General features: G+C 49.9%; 1 protein-coding gene across 1 annotated transcript in view; it reads right to left on the minus strand.

Moving 5' to 3' along the window:
• The window catches only part of vps13d (vacuolar protein sorting 13 homolog D), a 118724-nt gene that overhangs the window by 88483 nt on the left and 12701 nt on the right, over positions 1–17540 (minus strand). The window contains 14 exon segments of the mRNA XM_061256870.1: positions 2152–2334; positions 5805–5985; positions 6502–6628; positions 7303–7393; positions 7858–8958; positions 9044–9195; positions 9665–11935; positions 12474–12606; positions 13799–13929; positions 14054–14233; positions 14665–14731; positions 15248–15378; positions 15909–16091; positions 17067–17259. Coding sequence (XP_061112854.1) covers positions 2152–2334; positions 5805–5985; positions 6502–6628; positions 7303–7393; positions 7858–8958; positions 9044–9195; positions 9665–11935; positions 12474–12606; positions 13799–13929; positions 14054–14233; positions 14665–14731; positions 15248–15378; positions 15909–16091; positions 17067–17259 — 5124 coding nt within the window.

Raw genomic sequence — 17540 nt, forward strand, 5'->3', positions numbered from 1 at the left:
GTCCCTCCGTATCACTCTAAGGCTTAGATACACACGTCTGGAAGGATGGGCAGCTTACTAAGTGGTTGTCAAGAGTCAAGCCTGATTTATACTCGTTGCACATATCTTGAGACAAGTGTTGTATGGAGAAAACAACGCACTTTCAAATGAAAAATATGTCGTAGGACACTTTATTAGTGTGGCGCACCTGTATAATTGTGTTATGTCACCGATAGAGTCATACCTTGTCGCTCAGTATTGACTGGACAGTCAGGTAGAAGACTGAAATCCATTGTCATAGATAGGCTAAGCCAGGCGCTGTTGTGTTTTCAAAAAGTAAACATCAGCCGTTTGGCATCTTGTTACCATAGAGGCAACAGAACCTTCAGCGCAGACCTGAGCTGAAGTATAATTGCAAAAATCTTGTGCGACAATTTCATTTTCGCCATATGACCGTTGTCACAGGGATTTTGCAACGAGCATGAACCAGGCTTCAGAGTTGGTATGTGTCTGACCGTGCGTTCAGTCCAGTGTTTAAAAACTCAGCAATACCGACAGAGGGATTTTTTAAAGTAAGGATGCCTAAAAATGCCTCAAATTAATTTCTATTTACAGTCAAGATTCAGTTATATCCGCAACCGTCTGAACTTGAATTTAAAATGTAATTGCTGAAATTAATAAATTAATGCTTACATGGAAGTGAAGAAACAAATTCAGTTGGACATTGTTTTTCAGGTTTCGAAACAAAAAATGGTGTTATAATAAGGTGTTATAATGTACAACATTCATTATGTGGAGAAATACTGAACAGAGGGGTTTCTACATTAAGTAGTTATCTGTGCTTCAGAAGAATATCTTTACAAAAAAAGCTATTTCTCTCTTTGTCAAACACCCAGGAAATATCCAATTAAGTCTCTGGCATCATACAAAATATGCTTTTATCAGCCCTGGTGGTAATGTCTGGGTAATTGGATCTCAAAGAAATTCCTACTCCTCAAATGAGGAGGAAATAATGACAATCATTAAAAATGTCATTTGCATTTTAATAAGGAGGATAAATAAAGAGCCAGTCCCTCTCCTTTTCAAGCTGAAAAGAGGAAACACAGCAACCCAGGGGCGACGTCGCACACTTTACCGGTACCTTATAATGAGACGGGTCCTTGTAGGAATTAGCATGCAGAATCAGATTCTTCACAGACACAATCACAGAGGCTACGCGTTAATGTTGACGCCGGCCCAAGCAAAATCTGTACCATTCAGTGCCATCCTGTTTATCCACCGGGCTAAGAGCATTTTAAACCATTAAGCTCATCACAATACCGTACAAGATAAATGAATGGTTACCAAGACAACGCATCAGGACAGTCCCGAGCAGAAAGCACATTAATGAGTTCATTGTTGCACCATGCAAACACGGGTAAAAGCATACCCTTTATAAATGCTTTTATACTGAGCGTAACATTGCACCAGGGCTGCAGACTAAAACACACACAGGAGGGACAACAGATTTGTAAAGCATCAGACCACATGACCATGTCCGAATAGAGACATGCTCGTAATGTAGTCACTGGGTCCTGGCTGTAATGGCTGACTCACAACACGAGATTTATGATCTGTTCAGATTTCACAAGGTCATTAAAAACTTCTCTCCATCCCCAGCACATGATTTATTCACAGATATACAGCAGCATGAAAAAGTATTTTAAAGGTGGTGCAACCAGTTATTAAGATTAACAATTAATTTTCCACATGGGAGATATGGGTGTGTGATAACTTTTTTCATGAAAACAGGGATTTTAAGAAATGTGTTTTGTGTTTACTCAGGTTCCCTTCATATAATATTACATCTTGTCTAATGATCTGAAAGATTTGTCAGTGTGACAAATATGCGGAAATAGAGGAAATTAGGAAGGGGGCAAATATATTTACTCAATTTTCTCAACCAAAGCCAAAAGCCCTTGGGATTTGGGTGGAACCATTTCATATTGGGCCTGGGACTGAAAGGGTTAAACATGAACAATAAAACATGTCAGGCTTGCGGAGAGAGGTAACGCGGCCATGATGCTTTAGAAATACGTCCGGGGGAGGTCGAGGGGAGGGGGCAGGAGGCTGGGGGGGCGCAGGACTCACCAGAGAGGGGAAAAAGGCATGTGCCATGGTAAGTTTCTCTACCTTGTCTCTGAGGGAGAAGGTGCCGTGCGCGCCGGAGAACAGGAAGCAGTTGCGCACGCGCAGCTGGCCCAGGTTGGCCACGATGAGGCGGGGGGAGCGGGAGCTCTCGGGGATCAGCAGCACGGGGGCGCCCGCCTCGATGTCTAGGAGCACCCGGGACGCCCTCTGGGCCCGCTCCCGCACCTGGGGGAGAGAGGGCGAAGTCACCTTACAACCACACTCACCTTACAACCACACTCACCTTACAACCACACTCACCTTACAACCAAACTCACCTTACAACCAAACTCACCTTACAACCACACTCACCTTACAACCAAACTCACCTTACAACCACACTCACCTTACAACCACACTCACCTTACAACCACACTCACCTTACAACCACACTCACCTTACAACCACACTCACCTTACAACCACACTCACCTTACAACCGCACTCACCTTACAACCACACTCACCTTACAACCACACTCACCTTACAACCACACTCACCTTACAACCAAACTCACCTTACAACCACACTCACCTTACAACCACACTCACCTTACAACCGCACTCACCTTACAACCACACTCACCTTACAACCACACTCACCTTACAACCACACTCACCTTACAACCAAACTCACCTTACAACCACACTCACCTTACAACCAAACTCACCTTACAACCGCACTCACCTTACAACCAAACTCACCTTACAACCGCACTCACCTTACAACCAAACTCACCTTACAACCACACTCACCTTACAACCGCACTCACCTTACAACCACACTCACCTTACAACCACACTCACCTTACAACCACACTCACCTTACAACCACACTCACCTTACAACCGCACTCACCTTACAACCACACTCACCTTACAACCGCACTCACCTTACAACCACACTCACCTTACAACCACACTCACCTTACAACCACACTCACCTTACAACCACACTCACCTTACAACCGCACTCACCTTACAACCACACTCACCTTACAACCGCACTCACCTTACAACCAAACTCACCTTACAACCGCAGAAAACAACTCACCGTACAACCAAACTCACCTTACAACCACACTCACCTTACAACCGCACTCACCTTACAACCACACTCACCTTACAACCGCACTCACCTTACAACCACACTCACCTTACAACCAAACTCACCTTACAACCACACTCACCTTACAACCACACTCACCTTACAACCACACTCACCTTACAACCGCACTCACCTTACAACCACACTCACCTTACAACCAAACTCACCTTACAACCGCACTCACCTTACAACCAAACTCACCTTACAACCGCAGAAAACAACTCACCGTACAACCAAACTCACCTTACAACCACACTCACCTTACAACCGCACTCACCTTACAACCACACTCACCTTACAACCACACTCACCTTACAACCGCACTCACCTTACAACCACACTCACCTTACAACCACACTCACCTTACAACCACACTCACCTTACAACCCCGCTCCCGCACCTAGGGGAGAGAGGGCGAAGTCACCTTACAACCAAACTCACCTTACAACCAAACTCACCTTACAACCACACTCACCTTACAACCACACTCACCTTACAACCACACTCACCTTACAACCGCACTCACCTTACAACCACACTCACCTTACAACCACACTCACCTTACAACCACACTCACCTTACAACCCCGCTCCCGCACCTGGGGGAGAGAGGGCGAAGTCACCTTACAACCGAACTCACCTTACAACCGCAGAAAACAACTCACCTTACAACCGAACTCACCTTACAACCGAACTCACCTTACAACCGCACTCACCTTACAATGGAACTCACCTTACAACCAAACTCACCTTACAACCGCAGAAAACAACTCACCTTACAACCGAACTCACCTTACAACCGCACTCACCTTACAATGGAACTCACCTCACAACCAAACTCACCTTACAACCGCAGAAAACAACTCACCTTACAACCGAACTCACCTTACAACCGCACTCACCTTACAATGGAACTCACCTCACAACCAAACTCACCTTACAACCAAACTCACCTTACAACCGCAGAAAACAACTCACCTTACAACCAAACTCACCTTACAACCGCACTCACCTTACAACCGCACTCACCTTACAACCGAACTCACCTTACAACCGCACTCACCTTACAACCAAACTCACCTTACAATGGAACTCACCTTACAACCAAACTCACCTTACAACCAAACTCACCTTACAACCGCAGGAAACAGACCAGGTGCCTGTAACGCCACCCGCTGACGAGGGCCGGGCGATACAGCCATCACGGTGTAAGGATTCTTTTTTGTAAGCGAAGTAACAACTATCTCCAGCATGCGGTGTTAAAGATTTATTTCAGTCTTTTTTATTGAATCATACCTGATGCGGTAGCGCACAATTTTCTGAGCCAAAGTGAAATGCTTCAGGGGGAAAAGAAATGTCACTCGTATCTTTTCAATGTTGATATGACAGCAACAGGGCAGTGCTGTTTCCATGTGGTAGATAAAAACATGACGACACGGATAAAGAGCTAAAACATAAGCGATGCGTTTTTCAAAACTAAACTAAGTTAACCAACACTGAATAAATGCAAGTGATGTTTTTTTCTCCCACGGAAGCATTTCACTGAAGTTTGGAGATGTGTTGCCGTATCGAGTATGACTCGAGACGAAAAGAAGGAAGGAAACCTACTGCCACCTGCCAGAGATATTAGGGCCAGGCAGCGGTCAAATGGCCCGACTTGAAACCAGAACACACCAACACATTCAAACTCGCACTTGCCCGAATGTAGTTTTAAAGCACTAAACCCATTATTTTCCCCCGAAGGCAGTACCTGATTTACTACAATACATACCTAGCAGAGCAAATGAATAAAAGAGCAGCTATACACTGTCATTAGGTCCAGACAACGATGTCAGGAGCATGTAATAGGCTGCGAAGTCTCTTATTTACCACTGGGTACCTCGGGATATTTTATTCCCTTCCAAGTGTAACCGCGATGGAAACTCTCAGCAGAAGGTCACACCTTGCTGCTCAAACCTCACGCTGGCTTCTGTCAGGCGTCCGCGGGGAGCAGATGGCAGCGCTCTTTCCTGGCAGCGTGAGAGGCCACGCCGCCACCGATTCATTCCACACACAACAAGCGTGGCGATTCTTCTCTGGGTCCCCCACCCAAAAACAAACAAACAAAAGAATACGTATCCGAACAAAATATCACCCCCCTCCTCGTAGACCACCGTGTCTGTTTTTGAAAGCTGCCCCGATGACACTGTCCTGATATCCGGCAGCAGAAACAAACACAACCCGGGAGAAGCCAAACTCTCAGGGGAGAAGTCATCTTCCCTAATCCCATTCACACATTCTTTATCACCTTAGATCCGCAAGGACAAGCCAAGACAGGATGCACTGCTCCACCTGTGACCGGGGTCTAGCTTCATCCCTACGAAACCTCATTTTCTCTCCAGAAATAAAAGAAAGCAATAATAACCACCATTGCAGACCTGCTGTTCACAGTCAGCAGACACCAAGATGTTTACGCTGAAGCTAAAAGCCACTAATAGCCCAGCACGCACTCGTAGCGAGACCGTTTCACTGCTCGAGCCCACTGTGAGATCCAGAGACGGAGGCCTACTCACAGCCTGACCCTCGACTGCCGCCCTCTGCCGGCCCAGGACGTCCTGCAGCTGGGTGAAATGCTGGATGAAGGCCACCACCTCGGCCTGGAAGCGCTGGGTGTGGACGTACTGCACGGAGGCCATCTGCAGGGACAGCTTGATGTCGTACTCCCGCTCCAGGTAAGGGTCGGCCTCACCGTACCTGCGGGGAGAAGGCAGGCGTTTATATAGCGCCTTTATCCAAAGCGCTGTACAACTGATGCTTCTCATTCACCCATTCATACACACACTCGCACACCGACGGCGATTGGCTGCCCTGCAAGGCACCAAACAGCTCGTCAGGAGTATTTGGGGGTTAGGTGTCTTGCTCAAGGACACTTCGACACACTCCAGCACAGACTTGAAATCAAATAATATCAGTAAAAGTGCAGACTGTCACCTTTAATTTGAGGGTATTTACATCCATGTTGGGTGATCCGTGTAGGATTTTACATGCTTTTTTATACATACCAAAAGTAATTAGACAGTTGGCTTCACCTATTGTCTGAAAATGTCTATTGTATTGAAAGCATCTTTGTGACAGGGCCTCTATGAAAAGGGCAATACGAATGAAACTGAATTTAACGGAAAGATTTAAAAAAAAATTTTTTTTTTTTAATCACCCACAGTGAAGGGTTGGTAAAGGCGAGATAAAATGGCGGGTGAGAAGGTGAATTACTTGTGGATGTTGAACACCAGGGCCTCTCCACCGCGGGTGGTGAAGCGTTCCCTGTACAGGTCGCCGTGCGGGGTGAGGTCACTGAGAGACAGACTACCCAGACTGCCCTGCAGCGTCAGGTCTCCCTCTGAAACACAGGAAAAGCGTCACGATATTCAGGAAGCGCTATCCACACTACAGACCAGGGCTGCGTTCGGAATGGCTCATTCAGTCACTCCCTCCTTATACGCTACATCGGGAAATCTACATAGAGCACTGGATATGGATTCAGAGGTGAAAAGAGGAGATGATTTCGACACTATGGACTCTTAGCAGGTTACTTGGCTTGCGTCAGCTGTCCGCGGCTTGATGAGCAAGCAAGAATTGGTAAGGTTTTTTTTTTTTTTTGCTTGTTCCGAAAAAGGGTTTTCCTGGCTCATTGTGTACTTGTACTAATTATGTCTCTGTAATTAATAACTAATAAACAATTAAACAAAATAAGTCATGGCTGCTATTTTAGTTTGTATGAGCACGGTCTGCCAGCCTTACATTTGTAGACGAGCACAGCAGGCTCAACAGTCGGCATATTGACAAAAATCTCTCCGGTGATCAAGAAGCAATGCATTGTGGGGAATATTGAGTGAACTATTTAGGGTGTCAAATTTGATAGCGTAAATTCAGAAACCCTACAAAATAGCAGAAAAGGTGGACTATATAGTGTATAGGGAGCCATTCTGAACACTGCCCAGTGCTCTGTACAAATGAGCTACACCACACTGACACACAAAATAATTTTACACTGAATAGCGACTTAATGCTCACCAATGATCTCCATGTGGGCTGCCAGTTTGGAGACACTAGCCTTGGCCAGCTCGTTGGTTTTCTTGTTGAGCACAAGGGTCAGGGAATGGACCTAAGACAAAAACCATAAGTTACTTTCCAGCATAAACACATTACAGTTATTCAGCTGATGCTTTTATCCAAAGTGGCTTACAGTTGATTAGACTAAGCAGGGGCCAATCCCCGGGGCAATGTGGGGTTAATGGCCTTGCTTAACCCTTTCAGTCCTGTGTAACTACCGACAAAATCACAATGGCACTTAAATTACCTCATACCTTTTTGACCGATACTATACTTCTTAAGCTTCTCAACCAAAGCCAAAACATCTTGGGATTTGGGGAGAGCCACTTCGTATTGGGCTTGGGACCGAAAGGGTTAAGGTCCCAACAACTGCACTGATCTTATTGAGGCTACACCACGGCCAGGAGCAGCAACCTTCCAGGTCCCAATCATTTACCTCAGGCTATAAGCCGCCCCCATTCCCATACACCCGATGAAGAGCTCCAGTAGCCGTCTGAGCATGAGCAGCAACGGTACCTTCAGGTCCAGTTTGGTGTTGACGGGCTCGACGGGTTCCTCCTCCTCCTCGATCTCGGGGAAGAAGCCACCCAGCTCGTCGGGGTCGGGGGTCAGCACCGGGTGGCCAGGCATGGACTGCGGGGAGGCGCAGGGGACGCGGACGGCGTGGTTGTTGGCGGTGGAGCCGATGCCGAAGAAGTCCAGGATGACCACCCAGGTCTGCAGGGTGATGAGGACGTCCAGGCAGTTGAAGTCGACGTCCACGCTGCGGCCCACGCTGCCGTAGCGCGTCCTGAACTCCGGGTGGCGCCGGTCCACCAGCAGCACGTTGATGTGGACGAGGGAGTCGTCGAAGTCCGGGGGCGGGTGCGGGGACGGGGTGTTGCGGGACGGGGAGGGCGGCGGGGTGCTGGGGCACTCCGGGTCCTTCTTGCTCTTTCGGCCCCCCGAGGCGGGGGTGCTGGGGTGCCTCTGGTAGAACTGGAAGACGTTCTGCGCCTCCTCCATGTGGGCGGGGAGGGAGCGGGGCATGTCGGGGAACAGGGCGTTGGAGGACGACGGGCAGGACTGCGAGAGGTACTCCTTGGGGCTGAAGGTGGAGGGTTTCGGGGCCCCCCGGGACACCATGAGATGCTTGTACTTGGAGTCCGGGTTGGGCTCCAGGAGGTCCTCCATCAGCAGCGAGCGCAGGGTCAGCTGGACGCCCAGCGAGTGCGGGTGGTCCTTGGAGAACTCGCCCTGCAGGTCCTGGAAGCGCAGGCTGACCAGCCCCTGGGCCCCCTGGCTCAGGTCGGCGCTGAGCTGGACCTGCAGCTCGGACACGCAGAAGGTGGCACGCACCTGGGTGAAGGCGGGGGCCTGGTCGGGCGGGCTGTGGGCCCGCTGGGGCAAGGGGCCGGCGAGGGAGGACGACAGGGAGGCGTACGACAGGCCGGCCAGGGGCGGGTCGCGCGCGAAGAGCCCGCCCTGGGGGTCGGGGAAGCGGTGCGGTTTCGTGGAGGACGGGGTGGGCGGAGGCGGGGTGGGGGGCTGGCTGGGCGTGGCCCGTTGCTCGTCGATGAAGGAGAGGTTGTCCAACGTCTGCAGCACCTGTTCGTACACTTGCTTGGCCAGACACACCTGCGAGAAGCGTGAGGCGTGAACAAAAAAACGAGGACCAATTTTACGACATTAAAACAACAGAAACAAAGCAACGGTACTTTACCTGTACGGCGTTGACAAATTTCCCGTCCACTTTCAGTAAGCCGGTGCTGTTAAACGGCTCGTCACAAGTGAGGAAGGAGAACTGGGTATCGTCATCCAGGGGCACTTTCTCCAGGGTGAACTGAATAGTGGTGTCCTTCAGGATGTGAAAGGCTGTAGCAGAAACAACAATTAGTGCCATTGCCCCAGAGATGGATCTCAGCAAGGCTACTTCCATTTATTTGCCGCTAGAATCACCTGAAATGAGGGCCAACACAATCTTACTCAGCACTATTACAAAGGCAACGGTCCAAATGAAGCACAATTATATAAGACAGAAATTCAATTCTTCTGCCATAGAGGTTTTTCCTGTGTTCAATCCAAACATTGAACCACCTGACATTACCAATTTTGTCAAGCCAACGCATTTATAGCAGTTCGCGTTCGTTAGACATTCTGCCCTCGGAAAAACAAAACGGCCACAAAACAAATTAGCCATGCAAATCCGTATTGACAGTCGGTGCCGTGTTTGTTTCAAATAACAGAGAAGTAGATCATTCAACAAAGAACCCCTAACAAAGAACATTTAAGAATCAGAAGCCAAACTCGCTGACAAATCTTTGACTGCACAAGGACGTCTCACCTTTACCGCGGTTCAGGTACTCGAAGAAGTCGTGGCGGGTGAACTGCGGCTCGTCCTTGCTGACGCTCCCGCTGCGGGCGGGCGAGAAGTTGGAGGAGGAGCTGGAGTCGCTCCGCGTGGCCTTGCGCGACACCAGGTGACTGGTGTTGAGCGAGTACAGCCGTATGTCTTTCACCTCCACCTGCAGCCTCTCCCTCTCCGAGCTGTCCTCGCCAGCCACAAAGTTCTGAATGGTGATGCTCCCCAAGTGACCCACCAGCAGCTCGGGGTGACCGGGCTTGCGAGGGATGGACACCACCGGAGAATCGATGCTCACGTTCAGGGTCAACTTCACCATGAAGGAGTCCAGGCTCGGTTCCTTCTCGGGTTCGATGAAGTCCTCTTCGTCGTCGAAGGTGCACGCCCAGCGGCTGGGACTCTGCATCCTCGTCCTCCTGGAGGGGTTCTCGAAGAGCGACACCATGCCGCTGTACTCCGCCGTCTTGTTGACCAGCACGGTGGAGACCTTGGTGGCCGCGGTCTTCAGCATGGAGCGGAAGTTGTCCTCCACCTCGTTGGCGGAGAGGCTGAGCTCCTTCAGGAACTTCGCCGAGTGGTTGTAGTGCAGGGAGGCCATGTGCAGCCGCAGGGAGCACTCCCCCTGGGACTTCTCCAGCAGGTGGAAGTTCAAGGCTTCGGAGGGCGTGTCCCCGGTGTCCGAGAAGAAGGCGACGCCCCCGGCGGTCGAGAGGTCCTCCACGTTCCCGATGCTGACCACGAACTGGCTCCTCCCCCCCTCCTGAGTCAGGTCGACCAGTTGGATGCACCCGAGGGAGCCGTTGACGTCCAGGCGGCTGCCCATGGACACGTTGACCTTGGTGCCGTTGATGCTGGCCGTGGCGATCTTCATGCCCCTCTTCTCGCCACCCAGGACAGTTCCCGTGGCGACCGTGCGGAGGAGCAGCAGGTTCAGCCGGTGGATCTCCACGGTGACCTCCGTGTTCTGGTCGTACGTGGACTGGAAGATCTCATCCGGCTCGCCACCCGCTTCCGGCTGCTCTGACTGTTGCTGGTTCGGGGGCGTCAGGGTGCTCTCCTCCTTCGGGAAGGACTTCTGGAGAAACTTGAGGAGCTCCACCATGGTCTCGGGGTTCAGGATTATGTCCAGGTTGTTCACCTGCATGGAGGTCACCTGGAGAGAGCTGTCCAGGTTCATGGACGGACAGTCCGAGCTGACAAACTGGTACTCCAGCTTGATGAGGGCGTCCTGATCTTTGAGGAACGAGCTGAAGGGCGAGACCTTTTCAAAGGCCAGCCCCGGGGGCGATTCCCCGTGAAGGTTCGCCATCTCGGGGAGCTTGTGCTCAGGGGAGACGGGGGAGCTGGGCTGGCTCTCTCTGAGGCTCCCCGTGGGCACGTCGAAGCTGAGGTGCTTGTGGGAGGCCACCAGGAGGTCGAAGTCCGACCCGTAGGTCTGCAGGGTGTCCACCAGGAGCAGGCCGTGGACGGTGAGGGAAACCTCCGCGTCGTACGGCCGCTTGACAAAATGGGCGTTCGTCCCGAACACCTTCAGCACGGATATGTAGCGCCCACCGCTCTCCACCCCCAGCTGCATGTAGTTGATGTTGAACTCGGCCAGGAGGAGCCGGGACTCCACCAGCACCTCCCGCGTGTGCTGCTCCAGCGTCTGCACGCTGTGGGCCAGGTTCTTGGTGGAGCCCTGCAGCTTCCACTGGCTGTCGTCGCGCTGGAAGATCTTCTCGTGCCGCAGCGTCAGCGGGTCGGGCGTCCGGGCGTTCGCCCCTCCGCCCGGCTCCTTGTCCTCCTCCGATCCCGGGCTGCCCAGGCGGGTCAGGCAGCTCCGCAGCGCGGTCATCTTCTCCAGGTTGATGTGCACCTTGAGGTCCGGGAGGGTCCCGGAGAGAACGGCCCCGGGCAGCTGGGGGTCCGAGGTGTAGCGCAGCCTCTGCTCCAGCTGCAGGAGCACGTTGAACTTCTCCACCACGTGGGTGGGGCCCACCTCGCTCTCCTGCAGGTGCTTCCAGTTGTCCCGGTAGCGGCCCACCATGATCTGCAGGTCGTTGAAGGACAGCGAGTACTTCTCGTACAGGTTCCGGCAGAAGGGCTGCGCGCCGGACAGCTCGGGGCTCTTCTCCTGACCTTTGAACTCTGTCTCTGGCTCGGGCTCAGGGGGAGGGGACCCCGGGGGCGTGGCCAGTGGAGTCTGGTACTCTTCATCGCTAAATTCTTCCCCGTCGGGCTGTGCCGTCTTTGATTTTATTTTGGGGTCTTCTGTACAGGTAGATAGAAGACAAGAAATAGGACAGGTAAAAGGCAGCTCTACTGACACCATTTAATTTGAATGTGATGGTTACTTTGCTCTTTATTTCTATGAAGTGGTCTATAAATTGTCGGGGAAGTAAAGATAACTGCAATTTAAAATCCAAATGTTTTGACATTTTAACACATTATCCCCCCACCCAGCCACCTTAGCAGGAACTGTTAATAGAAACCAAAGAAAATACTTTCTTAACTTCTACTTCCACATAATTTTGCCTGGACTATGAACAGCAGTGGCTACCAGCCAATATTTAATCCTAGTTAAATATTATGAATAAAGAAAGTACGCAATTCCTATTTCCAGTTAACACTTTTAGCCCCAAGAGTGCCATATGGCACTCTGAATCTTATACCTTTTCAAACAAACAAAATTACTTCAATAGTGTTTTGAGCACCTATTCAATATTATATATTTTCTCAACCAAAGCCCAAACCCCTTGTTGAGGTCACTTCATATTGGGTTTGGGACTGAAATGTTTCTTCTATATACCTTGAGAATTAGTGAGGAGAATACGACCCAGGTCCACCACCACCAGCATGGGGTTCTCCGTGTGGAAGTCGTCTGGAAAGACCACCTGTGGAGCGCAGATGTCCAGCTTCATCGTCCAGCGTTTGCTGTTCTCCTGCAAGAGACACCCAGAGAAACAGCCAAATCATACGACCGCTCAAGCAAACCTGTATCACACAATATCTACTGACGAGGCTGCAAGTAATTACTGTAGAGTTGCAGCATGCAAAAACCTACCGTAACTTTAGGGCTGACAGCATTTTTTTAATTAAACAGCACACAGATCACTCCAAAATAGGAGTAAACTTTCAAATCAATGAGACCTTAACATTTTTTTAGCAGAGGGTTTTATCATAACCGACATTTTATAATTAGTGCATACCAAAGGTCATTAGAACAACTACAGGACAGGTTGGATAAGATATAATTCAATTCTACAGCCATGAACATCAAGTCTAGTGCATATGATAAATAGGACAAGTCATGAGACCGTTTTCCCTGTATTTGAATTATTCAATGTAATATTTCTTATACCCGTTTAAACTGAAATGCAGGCGAGTGATTTCAAATTCCCCCGGCCCCACAACATTAATCTTTCTATTCTCGCTCCTTTTAATCTGAAAGGCCTATCTAGGGGCTGGTGCGGAACACTTTCCAATTGCTTAGTTTTCACCACCTCTCTTCCTTCTTCTTCGCCTGACCCAGAAAAATAGCCATTTCAAAGGAAATTTGTTCAAACAAAAACATGTGTGCATCCTTTGAGCATGATCGACCTGTGAATCCCACCTCCCCCCCCCCCATTTGCCACGCATCTGCCAGGTCTGTAACTGACGTGGCTTCCAACTGACGTTTGAAGGAGCAAGGACATTCCATTTGCCTAATTTTCGTTCTCTCGATTTCCCCGTCCTTACTTACATTACATTACATTAAATTACTGGCATTTGGCAGACGCTCTTATCCAGAGCGACGTACAGTTGATTAGACTAAGCAGGAGACAATCCTCCCCTGGAGCAATGCAGGGTTAAGGGCCTTGCTCAAGGGCCCAAGGGCTCAACGGCTATGCGGATCTTATTGTGGCTACACCGGGATTAGAACCACCGACCTTGCATCTCCCAATCATTTACCTTAACCACTACTCTACAGGCCGCCCCTTTTCTGCCCCCCCCCAATCGGTGGAGCTACGAGCAAGAAAAGGAGCAAGGAAAGGAAAGATGGAGGTGAAAAATAAACGACTGGAAAAGAAGCCCTACGCCTGTCCCTCGTTCCCGTGAAGGGAGCCCCGTTTCCCGCTCGAGAGCCCCTCTTACTATGAACTCCCCCACGAGCAGCTGGTCGATGCTCTGTCGGATCTCCGCCTTGGTCTGCATCTTCAGCTTATTATACTGCCTCCTGGCCGCCTCCGCCACCCGGAGCTCCAGCTCCGACTGGTATCCAAAACCTGCCGACACAAAAATCAATATCGGCAACACGTCGGCCAGACAAGGCCAGCGAGCCGTCGGGGGGCACCGCAGAACCTCGGTGATTTATCGCTCCTCGAAGCTCGGAGACAGCGGAAGGCGTACCCGAGGTGTGCACTCTGCCTTTGTAGAAGAAGTCGGACACTTTCTTAATGGCCTGCGGGTTGTAGATGATATTGAGGGGGCTGGTGTTGACCTCGAGGCGCCTCTCGAATTTACTCCTGGCAGGATTGCGTTCGTAGATCATCTCGAAGACGGGCGCCGCTGACGTCTCCGTGCTGGGGGCTGCGTGGAGAGACATAACTAAATCCCATCGCTCTGCGTCGGGATAAAACGGGCAAAAACTTGGGCAACCAATTTGTGCTGCGTGTGTGGCCATCTCCAGTAAAACTGTAAATGAGAAGGTGTTTTTTTGTTTTGTTTTTGTCTTGCTTTTCTACACAAGAAAAACTCTCTATTCTGAGAATGTACGATTGCATATGTGTATACTCTATACTGCTCTTTAAATTGAGCTGTGGATCACGGTGGTATGTTCTGATTAGTTCTGCTCTTATCAATCCAGTTTATCTGTTTATGTAAATGTGTGTTATGTCAAAAACATAATTGTAAAGAAATAACACAAAAATAAAAAGCTCACTAATATTTGTTGATTTCGACATATGGCCCACCATGAAAAAGGTTCAGACTGAACTGATTGTCCATGGGCAATAACTCACTGGAGTTGGAGGAGTCCGAGGCACTGGGCTGTCCAAACGGCTGAGTGATGCCGGCAGCCATTTTGTCCTTCCAGAGGAACACACGATTCAGTATCAAATATGCAGCAAAAGCATAACTCAAAACAAGGGGCCCTGCAGGCCAAAACATCAGTCTTTTTGCAAAAAAAATATTTGGCGAGAACTCATATCTATGTGGATTCACATTGAGTCATTTAACATCGTATTTCTCACTACAACTTGTCTTGAGGTCATCCATCAATGGATTCAACAAAGAAACAGTTACTGGGCTAAGAACAGAGTGCATGGATGGATGGACAACAGCTGCCGTAAATAAGGACGACACAGACATCTCAGTATTACCACTGATTCTACAGACCTGCTGGATATTCAGCTCCATACCATGTTTTATTACTGATGAAGCCTACAGGTACTTTTAAATGCGCCTCATGAATATTTATGAAGAACTACCAATAGGAATACTGTGGCTCCTGGGTCAGAACTTCCCATTAATATTCATAAAATGACATAAAGAATCAGACACTCTGACACACTGACACACTGGCACGGCCGAGAGGGTTCTCACCGGCTTCGGGGAGACGAGGACGGGGAACATGGTGCCCTGGGTGGTGAGGTCTCTGAGGAACAGCCCGCCCAGTTTCACGGAGAGCTGTGAGGACTCAGAGCGGGGCAGGGACTCCACCCCGATCTTCACCCCTGAAACCGCCCGTCAGGACATAGTCAGCATCTACACACTACACTTTACACAGACAAATCTACACACACGCGCTACACACTTTACTTGTTTTTGTCATCCAAGACACGTATTATGCCAAAAAATGTAAAATACAAGTGTCTTAAATGACAAACTTCTACTGCCGTAGTTTATCCACATCAGTTATGATGTGTTCAAAGATGCCCTTCTGCATAGCACTGTTGTAACGTGTACTTATTTGCGTTACTGTCACCTTCCTGTCCATGTTCCCATTAAAGTGTTTGGTGAGCGTAGTGTTTCTCAGCTCAGGGAAGCCAAAATGTAATGTCCTCAGTGGAGGATGCAGGGTCTCGGGAAACACCCAGAGACACCCAGGATGTGGAGCTCCGGGGAGCTGGGCTGACCGCAGGTGGAGCGTCAGGGACCCGGGCTGAACAGGTCACTCACCGGAACGGGTCACTCACCTGAACAGGTCACTCACCTGAACAGGTCACTCACCTGAACAGGTCAATCACCTGAACAGGTCACTCACCAGAGAACTCGAGCTGAATGACGCCACTCTCGTGGGGCGCGCCCCCCTTCCTGTCCTGGTGGAAAAGCGTCACCGCGCCCTTCTCCAGCAGGAAGTCCAGCCGGGCGAAGAGGTGGTCCCTCCGGGTGAAGGTGTTGAGGGTCTGGGAGTCCTCCAGGGGGTCAAACAGCTCCTCTGTATCGGCTACACGTGAAGGAGAGAGAGACGAGCTTCCTGTTTCATTCATTCATTCATTCATTCATTATCCTAACCCGCTTATCCTGAACAGGGTCGCAAGGGGGGCTGGAGCCTATCCCAGCATACATTGGGCGAAAGGCAGGAACACACCCTGGACAGGTCGCCAGTCCATTGCAGGGCACACACACCATTCACTCACACACTCATACCCACGGGCAATTTAGACTCTCCAATCAGCCTAACCTGCATGTCTTTGGACTGTGGGGGGAAGCTTCCTGTTTCAGTCCGGTGAGATACGGCATCCCAGCACAGCCATGCATGAGTGCCATTTTGATGGAGCGTGAAGATTAATTGAACAGTTCTATCTGCTATTGTCACACCAATCACAGGTCCTATTCATATCTACATCAAATCAATATGAGAAAGCAGCTGCCTTTACTCTACAGGTAGGTCAGGTGAATTAATTAATTTAGAAGTAGCTTCTGATAAAAGAACCAAAGAGGGTGTCTTATTTTTTAATATAATTTCTATGGAGCTCTCAACAGCTTCAATGTATGGTGCTAGAGGCAGAACGACAGAGGCCTGGAGTCAAGCTCTTGCAGTCAAGAAATTACTCACAACTAATGCAATATCTCTTCCAAACGTGGATAACACTATTATGGGATTTGGAGGGAGAGAAGTTTTCTTTCGGGAGGAAAGGTGATATTGTTCCCATTCTGTAGTTCCTGGCCTGGATTCAGCTAACATTATCTTATAAATTACTGAACGCTTTCGATGTCTTCTTAACAAACACAGTTTGGCAAGCTCCGTAATTACCTAAATTAACTCCCCAAACCAATTTTGTGTTCAACTTAAATTTACTTGCAAGCAAACTTGCGAGGACGAATGTGCACTCTATGTAGGTCTCTGTCCTACATGTCTTTTTGCAATGCGCAGTAAAAACAGCCGTTCACAGAAAAATAACTCCCGATATGGACTCACCCAGAATATCCCAGGTGCCCGGATCTCTCAGCAGCTCCTCCGGCCTCAGCTCCGGCCCCTGGGGACCCCCGTACCAGCCCCCCCACCCGGGGAACCAGGACTGCAGGTACTGGATCATCCCAGAGCTGCCACTCTTCGGGATGGACCCGGCGGGCGTGCAGAGGGAGGGGTCAGAGGTCGAGTCTCTCACGCTCTGAGGGGGGGGCGGGGGGAGACACGGGGTCATGTGACCGCTGTTCATCAGCTGACCTCAATGTGGCCACATCCGCTAACCGGAGGAACAGAATGCGGAGTCTGGCAGAACAACTGGGCTGAGAACAATACGATCGACAAACTGCATCGAAGCAAAAGCCGACAGCCCCAGGGATCGAACATTTGTTCAGAGTTCCTCAGTGTGCACTCTCAGAAATAAAGTGACAGTGGAGGTACTGTTTTGTTCTATGCAGGGACTGAATTTCCAAAATGTACCCTGAA

This window comes from Conger conger, chromosome 10 (assembly GCF_963514075.1).
Source record: "Conger conger chromosome 10, fConCon1.1, whole genome shotgun sequence".
NCBI classification, from domain to species: domain Eukaryota; kingdom Metazoa; phylum Chordata; class Actinopteri; order Anguilliformes; family Congridae; genus Conger; species Conger conger.